General features: G+C 32.3%; 1 protein-coding gene across 1 annotated transcript in view; it reads right to left on the reverse strand.

The window, feature by feature from the left end:
- Nucleotides 1-8,576, reverse strand: part of LOC143071961 (uncharacterized) — a 31,501-nt gene extending 22,925 nt beyond the window's left edge. The window contains exons 1-8 of the mRNA XM_076246681.1: nt 8,531-8,576; nt 8,064-8,135; nt 4,920-4,999; nt 4,641-4,678; nt 3,611-4,289; nt 3,164-3,243; nt 2,325-2,396; nt 293-430 (exon numbers count right to left, since the gene is read on the reverse strand). Coding sequence (XP_076102796.1) covers nt 293-430; nt 2,325-2,396; nt 3,164-3,243; nt 3,611-4,289; nt 4,641-4,678; nt 4,920-4,999; nt 8,064-8,087 — 1,111 coding nt within the window. The 5' untranslated portion in view covers nt 8,088-8,135; nt 8,531-8,576. The remainder of the gene's footprint in view (nt 1-292; nt 431-2,324; nt 2,397-3,163; nt 3,244-3,610; nt 4,290-4,640; nt 4,679-4,919; nt 5,000-8,063; nt 8,136-8,530) is intronic.
- Between the last annotated feature and the right edge of the window lie 545 nt (nt 8,577-9,121).

The raw sequence follows: 9,121 nt of genomic DNA on the forward strand, positions 1-9,121 counted from the left end.
CTTATTCAACTGCTATATGTTTAAAAATGGAAGTTTGTATCATATATTTTTTGGTTATTTGTATAAGCCTATGCTCCTTTTAAACGTATGAAATAAGAAAATGGTGATTCCTGATTTACCTGTTTGTCACTTAAAGATAAACCTTTTGGTTTTTTTATGTAAAGAACATTGTCTTGTTATGTCATGCTGATCTTTATTGTTGTTCGTGTCTGTATAAAGATGTAAAATGAGATTTGAAACATGCATTATAATAATTATGATACACTGTATAGGCATAATGATTTAATTTTACCATCGACGAAGCTGGTAGCAGCTTTTATCATTGTGTCAAATTTTTCTCCTTTCATACTCTCTGATGTGTCCAACAGTAACATATACTTATGACCACGGGAACTTATTTTTCCATGACTTAAAACCAATTTCATGGCAACTGCAAGATGAAAAGTACACCATTTGAAAGGTTTGCAACAATTACCTTATACATTTTGTTTGCATAGTAGATAAACAAAAAAAATAAAAGCGGAAGATACCAGGATACATGAAAAATCCATAAGAAGATGTCAAACTGATAACGCCAAGTAAAATAATACAGAGAAAACTAACGACGGAGCAAACAGAGCGACATAAACAGCTGGTGGGATTTCATGTGTTCCTGAAGGGTAAGCAGATCCCGTTCCACTTAAATATAAGAATTGTATTTCATCCATATAAATCACCAGCCACATCATACCGCAGTCCCACTAGGCCACGATCGCACTGCGATCTGTGCAAAAATGCAAATTTTGATTAGTGCGATCGTGTAGATCGCAGTCAGGTCGTATCACAGTCATGGTGAGGACTGTCGAGAATACCGCGGGAGTCAAGACGTCGCGTTTTACCGTTATGTATCTAGGGTTGACGTCAGTGTGCGACGTCGCCTTAGCAGTTCTGTTATAATGAAGTAAACGTCAAACTGTATGGTTGTATTGTTTTCTGTATACGATATTAGAAGTTAGCCTCGACAAGGACTTCAAATCGTGATGAGCGTGGCCAACTTTGAACATGTTCAAAACAATCCTGATGCGGTCGTGGCGAAATCAGGTGGTAGTAGAAGCGTAGTGAGAGCGCTGTAAGGTCGTGGTAAGATCGCAAAGGTCGCTGTACCATCGTCGCGCGTGACATTCCTAGTTCTTGGAGTTTTCTGTTTCTAACATAGTTCGTGTGTTTCCCATTTCCAAATTTCTCGAAGCTTGTTCAACCTTCCAATTTTATGATATGATAGTATTTAGTGTTTTCATTAGAACTATCAATAATATATGCACAAAAAGAAATATCATAAGATGTTGAAACGTGATTAATTCATCACCATAATTTCATCATGTGCTATCATATATACTTTTTTAGTGTCAATATCAATAAAACACTATCCAGTTACGATTATCTTCTCATTTTTTAATACTATAATTACGATTATCTTTTTTCCGAGTTACGATTATCATCCCGAATTTTTCAACGGCAATTTTCAAAGCGCTTAGACAATTCCAGTCATCGTTACGATTCAAATATGATGTAATGGTATAGAAAAGCCTTACAGCTGAGTAACTATTGACAAAAACATGCTGCATTTGAGAAAAATGACTGTAAAGATTTTACCTATATCTGCCGTCGCAATATTGGGATAATCGTAATTCCAGTTACGATTATCTCTTTAATACCAGTGATCTATATGCTACACATGTCATTAAAATAAACGATATACTTACTTACAATACAGGTTTATAATTGCAGTGGTATTTCTTACCCAGGAATAGATAACCAATGTTGTATTTTGCAGAACTTTCGGAATTTTAATGGGTTTTGAATGATCTTCAACTTCTTTCACGGATTTGTCCTTCCAACTGTTTTTATTTGAGCACTACTATGTTTAGCTATTTAGTTATAATTATAGTATCTAAACGTGCAAGTAGCCTACCCGATTAGACGCCCGGTGTTCTGGAGAGTTTACAACAACCGAGTCGTTGCATTTGCTGGTAGACGTTATAAATTCTATGTTTTCTTCAAAGTATTCTTTTTATGAAATGTTTCATTTTTCGAAACCTGATGCATATAATGTATTGGTTGTATTTGGCACAACTTTTAGGGAGTGTCGTTTACTAAATTATAATCCTGGTACCTTTGATAACTATTTAATGCTTTTCACCCTTCATAAAGTTCTATTCTGACAATATGAATATATAAAAGCAGGTATAGAATATTGGCCATTGGTATTAAGGTTGATTTTAATTTGATTTAATACCTTCAAGCAATATGTTCAATAATAAACATATTCTATTCTTTTATTTTACCTTCCATTTGCGACTGTGTTGCAATTTGCAACCATTCTTCGTATGAATGAACTTTCTGTACACTGTCAAAATCTAGAAGATAAAGATATGTAATTGGTAAAACAATAGAAGCATACGAATCACACTTACATATATTAGATAGTACTAGTTGTGTTAAACATTTATACATTACTTTTCTTTCAGGAGAACATGATAACATCCTCGCACTTAAGATTCAATTTGTATCTATATGTATGTGTCTACCTTTCCTAGTCTGCTACTTGTTGTTTTTAATTGCCTTATTTCTGTTTTGTAATCAGCTTTCGACTATTGATAGCAGAATGACTGAGTTCGCTAAATATATTCTCTTATTTGTTAACACCTTTGAAATGTAAAATAACTGACACTTTGAACTCAAATTATTCTCAACTATGTAATGTTCCAATTTTTATTCGCCATTGAAAACCTCTAACGTATTTTTAAGACCATAAAATATTTTTCTATGATTCATACTTCCTTAAAACAAATAAAACAAATTATTTCTCAACTCCATCAAACAATATTTCTTTTCTGTCTCTTTAAAGATATTAAAAAAATATATTTGTTGAGTATTTATCCTCCCTGGTTTTAACTGTTTGTGATTTGACCGTTCCTGAAGTCTGTTCATCCACAAAAGAGTTCCAGAAATACGACATTCCTTAACGGTTATTCCCTTTCACCAACACTGTGTCAATATCACCTAATGCTGATTGCTAACCCCCAAGCATTTTATCAGCTCATTAGTAATAACTTCCCTTCTTACAAGGTTTAGTTTTCTTGGTCATAAAACCTATGGTTTGCTTATCATACTAAACAGTTACCTCTTTCGGCCATCTGAGCCATTGTCATCATTCTCATCTGTTTTCCAGATGCTCCAACGTTTGTTTCCTTTTGTTCATTCCTGACAAATAGATACACAGACTTAAGCACTAACATTCATTGCATACTGTGAAATATAAGAAACTACGGTTCGAACTCCCTCAGATAATATAAATCTGACCTCAGAATTTTTAGCTAGATACTTTTATACCACTTATGATCATATAGCGGTATTATATTATTTCAGCAAAGCCACGAAGAAAGTTTTGATATGCATTGATATTCAATGGTATAATTTTTAAGGGTTTATGATACTTTAAGAATTACTGAATATATATCTTGATGTTCTCCATTTTTTCTTTTTTCTTTAAAAATTTGTGTCAAACAACGAAATATTTTTGATTACATGTTTGTTTTTACGAAACATATATCATTAAATAATTTTATACCTTTCTTTCAAAGTATTGATAATTATATTAGGAGTAGGTTCTTTATGATCCTGGTGTTCCTCTGTTGTCATCAGTGGGTGTAACAGTTCTCCTTGAAAACATCTTTTCTTTCTATTACGACACATTCTGTTGTCAAAGTCGACATTGGTTCTGCATTGTTTGAAACCACTTTTACATTTTATTATCTTTGGTTTCTCTTTTATTTCTTGTTTCGAAATGGCTGGATCTACTTTCCTTGTATCATTTTCTATCTGACGTCCGCGATTTATTGCTGTTATCCGTGGATTGGAATTTTCCGAAGGTTTAGTTCCCGAACTATTGGGATGTCCACTGTTTAATCGGTGATCATTTGGATCTTTGACTGGTACTACGTTATCTTTCTTGATTTTTGAACAACTTCCCTGTCCTTCTTCGTATGATTCTTTTATAGCACTTGTTTTGCGTGATATGATATTATCCTCTTTTGCTTGATTTCGTCCCGTCTGATCTGAATGTGTTTCTGATTTCAATGTATGTCCATTTAATTCTGTAGGCTTTATAGCTTTTGTTCGGTTCTTAGAGGCGATAGAAAATATATCTAATTTCTCTGATAACTTTTCAACTGTTCCAAGTATTGCTTTCAGCTGAGAAGAATTTCGGCATGAGTTGTTTTCAACTTTGACTAAACGATTCTCGATGCCTTAAATAAAAATAGTCATTGTTATGTCAAAAACAAAACTGTTTGGTTTGAACTGAATATTTCAATGAGTCAGATAAAAATCAAAAACAACGGTGAAAGAATACTACGTTAAAAACGATCATAATTGGACCTCAAATTTTCGCTGTCAAATGGTTCATAAAATTAAACGTTTTTTGTATCGTCAAGCATGTCGATGTGGCAGCATTTATCTTTTTGTGTAAAATATTTCAACATTTAGTGTACATGACAGTCTACAAGAAAATTACATATTAACTCATTATTTTTAACAAATTTCATACTGCATTATTTCCACATATGTTATAGAAAAACAATCTAATAGAGATGATCTACCTGCAAGTCGTTTTATCTCATTACTCAGTTCACCTTTTCTGTAAAATAACAAAATTAATTATGAATTTGCTTTAATTTTATACAATGAGAAATAAACGCGCGCATAAATATGTATTAGTTTAATCACGCGCTATAATGGTCGTTGATGTTGCTTGTTAAATGTCAGTTTGAGAAGCACCACGTATGTGCCCGACAATCAGAAACGTACTTCTGACGTGCAACATTATCAGCCTAATATGTTTTTAACATTTGCGAAGTTACAAATTTCTATAAACTTACATGTGTCTGACTTTTGTTCTGTCTTTGACACGGTTCTGAGTCTGTTTTAGATCTTGCATATCATTCTGTATAGTCTCCAACTAAAAAGATACTCATGTTCAACCAGTAGCATTGATAGAAATATGTCAATAGTGCACAACAAAATAGCATGCATACTTTGAAGATGACGTTTACATCCACGTCGATTGGTCGGTAGTTAAATTGAGAAGAACATTTTTAGTTAAAGAACGAAGCATGTATAAAGCAAAAGAGTTTACTGCATTTTACAAAGCATAGGTTGTTAATGAGCCACACAGGATTCAGTAATATAGATAGAAGACAACATTCAAATGTACATTTGTTCCAATATAACGAAACAACAATGACTGCCATGGCAGTGTTATCTAGGAAAAGTGAAACTGAATATTGTGTAGAAAAAATATATTAAAAGGAAAAATCACAAAACATACGAAAAAAACACAACCGAAAAGTTTGATTTCATTTGAATCAGATGTATAAAAACTGTATGTGCCTATACCTTTAAGTTTTAAAAGGGTTCAATCAAATTGATTGACAAATAGCAATCATGAAGTGTGATGTTTTATATCCAAGTAACGCACTCCAGTAACACAAAACACTAGAACATTACTTAGTACAATCTTTTTTGAGATCTACAAAACTAGGCTAATCTCACAACCCTTGGATGTGCCTGTTGCAAATCTTCTGTTGATGAAACCTCTTTTGTTGTATTTTTGATATTCATGTCGTTGGGTTTCCCCTTAGCCTTCATTTTCTACGTATAGTCATTTCCTTTTGTTCACAACAACAAGCAGTCGGAAACCAGGTTGAAATAGAACAAAAGAATCGAAGCTCTCTATTAGAGAAGGCGATAAATGTTTACTGTATTGTTTACTATAGTGACAAATTTTTAAAAAGTTAATAGAAACAAACAAAACTGCAATTTTCTTCTCAATTACGAGGTGTTTTATTTCAAAAACACCATTTGCATAAGTTTTCAATTTATCTAGTACATAGTTAAGCAGAACAATTAGATATCAAGTCGACGACATGTGTATCTTTCAAGTTGGATGACAAAAATGCATAACCTCCGATTTTTTTGAAAAAATTACCACGGACGGAAAAGATATCAATCTATTAGTTCAGTAATTTTCGTGTCTGCCCTTCCATTATGTGACTGAAGAAAAAATTCCAAAAAATAGGTAACAATTGTATCGAAAAGAGAAAATCGAGTGCACCTTTTTATGTTAGGGCGTGTTTGAGTTGAGTATTTTGTCTTGATATCGTTCAAAGAAAGAATATTTCATACATCGTCTCGCTTCAGATTCTATCATTTTTATAAATTAAAGGTACAGGTTGACTTTATAACACAAAAAAATAACAGTACTAAAAGATGAAATATATGGGTCAAGTGAAATACCTATCTAATGAGTCACACAAACAGGGAAGGTGTGTTCAAATAGCTATTTTTTTACTGAAAGTACTTGACGACAGTCTTACAAGTTGGATGATGAAAATGCATATCTTCGAAAAATTCTAATTTTTTGTGTGTGATAACTAGGGTTTATAGTCTTCAACCACTAAAAAAATCTAGTCTGCCCTTCCACGAAATATTTAATTAGATTTTTTTTTTAAATGTTTATGATTTTTCGAAAATTCCACCTAACAACCGATCAGACAATAGTTTTAAGTTGAATCAATGCAGACAAGATCATTAACTGATGCTCATTAGCTAGTTGATACATTTGTCTTTTAAAATATAACTGACATATAAGGATCGTATTGGTGCAATGTGGATAAATTTATCGGTTTCCAAGAGCAAAATTGGTAGCGCGTCATCGCTACAATGGCTTCCATTTTTACGATTGTGAAAATGAACTGGCGTAATGGGGAGATAATTTTGACGAAGTAGGATCCTGACTGCAAGGCGTTGTTTAAAAGTATGAGTTTGTCCAAATGCAAAAAAAAAAAAAAAAAAAACCAACACCAATGACTTTACGTTTTGTGTATTCAACCTACAGCAATGCGTAGAAATTATTATAACAATCATTAGAAATGTGAAATTTAACTGGTTAATGAAATCATTTATCATGGGGATTTCAAAATGTTGATAGTGTTCATATTTTATGCTGAAACGCCATATAAGTTATTACAGCGTGCGCACACTTTTAGAACGTGCAGAAAGACAAACGAAAATAGGCACGTTTAAAAAAATTATTTATGAATGATGGTTCTACCTTTCATTATCTATTTTTAGAATTATCTACATATCTATATTACTAAATCTACAACTGGGAAATTAAAAAAAAATAACATGCATTTATGTTGTATGCCAAATTAGTATTACAATATGTACTTCCTTAATTCTGTACTGTAATTGTTTTTTTATGCCCCACCTACGATAGTAGAGGGGCATTATGTTTTCTGGTCTGTGCGTCCGTTCGTTCGTCCGTCTGTCCCGCTTCAGGTTAAAGTTTTTGGTCAAGGTAGTTTTTGATGAAGTTGAAGTCCAATCGACTTCAAACTTAGTATACATGTTCCCTATAATATGATCTTTTTAATTTTAATGCCAAATTAGAGGGTTTACCCCAATTTCACGGTCCACTGAACATAGAAAATGATAGTGCGAGTGGGGCATTCGTGTACTGGGGACACATTCTTGTTTTTTCTTATTTTTTCAATTGTAGTTTACTAGTATATGGTAATGGTTATTAATTTTGTTTTTGTTTTTTGTCTGGTATATTGTCTTCGGTAGAAACTGACAAGTTAAACATCGACACGTCAAAAAATGTTCACCTTTTTGTAACTGTAATATATCATTTTGGAATATTTTCTCACTTTCCCATTAGTGTAATATCCACTAAATAAAATTTGCAATTTAATTAAATAGAAAGGGCGGTTTGTATATGAGCAAAATTACATAAGCTGCCTAGCTTTTTTTCTAAACCAGGCAGTCGGTGACGTCCAATTTTACTAAACTAGTAAAAAATTAGTTTTGGGCTGAAACCTGCCTCCGTGTAGGGGATTTTCTCGCTGTGTTAAAGATCTATTGGTAGTTTTGGTCTTTTTCTGCTCTCTAGTCGGGTTGTTATCTCTTTACCTCCTTCCCAATTACTATTCTCAATTTTAGATAAGATTTATACTTACCATATCGGATATAGTTAACGCCATGATCAGTAACTCTGAACGCAAAAAGCAATATCGCTATTTATATGTCCGCTACAAAAAAAGGAAATAAAAAAACAAAATTATTAACTACATGTACATGATGTAGTACGCTATAGGAAATTCCGAATCTCTCAACATTTGATGTAATGTCTATGAAAATATTTACATTTACAATGTAACCTCTTCCAAAGTATATAGTTCTCAAACTTTTCTATTTAAAAAAAAAACATCATTACTACTTCAAATAGAAACGGCGAGATTTCAGGTGTACTTTTGACACTCAACATAACATCATAAGAACAATGATGTTTAAAAGTGGAGTAATGGTTATTCAATTTATGATCTATTTGAAAATGGATAAAACAAATCGTTTAATAAGGCATTTTACAATAATTGATTACATAAATCACTATGGATGCATTTCAAACCATACCAAAAGGACTTACTTTCTGTTTTAAAGGCTAACTCCATTATTGTTTACTCAGATTAAAGTTCCGTTTGTGAGAAAAAAAAATATACTAGTAACTATTTATAGAAACGTGTATAATAATGTATAAATAGGAAAACATGAGATAAATAGGACTCAAAAGTGAAACTAATTATTATATATGTAAGCTATATGAACAAGATTTTTTTTCGATAAAAGTCAGGAACCTGTAATTCAGTGGTTAATTGTTGTTTGTTGTTGCATATTATTTTTCTTTCATTTTTTTTATATAAAAATTAGGCCGTTAGTTCTTTCGTTTGAATTGTTTTACATTTCTCATTTCGGGGCATCTTATAGCCGACTGTATATGAATGCGGTATGGGCTTTGCTCGTTGTTGAAGGCCGTATAGGGACCTACAGTTGTTAATTTCTGTGTCATTTTGTCTCTCATGAAGGGTTGTCTCATTGTCAATCATACCACATCTTCGTTTATATATATATAATATACTATACCTATTATTACTTATTTTTTATTGGTTCATATAGAATCTTCTGATCAAGTTTCGTGAAACTCTATCGATGGATATTTCACAAATTTATTGAGATCTAG

The sequence above is a fragment of the Mytilus galloprovincialis genome, chromosome 4 (genome assembly GCF_965363235.1).
Source record: "Mytilus galloprovincialis chromosome 4, xbMytGall1.hap1.1, whole genome shotgun sequence".
Classification (NCBI taxonomy): Eukaryota; Metazoa; Mollusca; class Bivalvia; order Mytilida; family Mytilidae; genus Mytilus; species Mytilus galloprovincialis.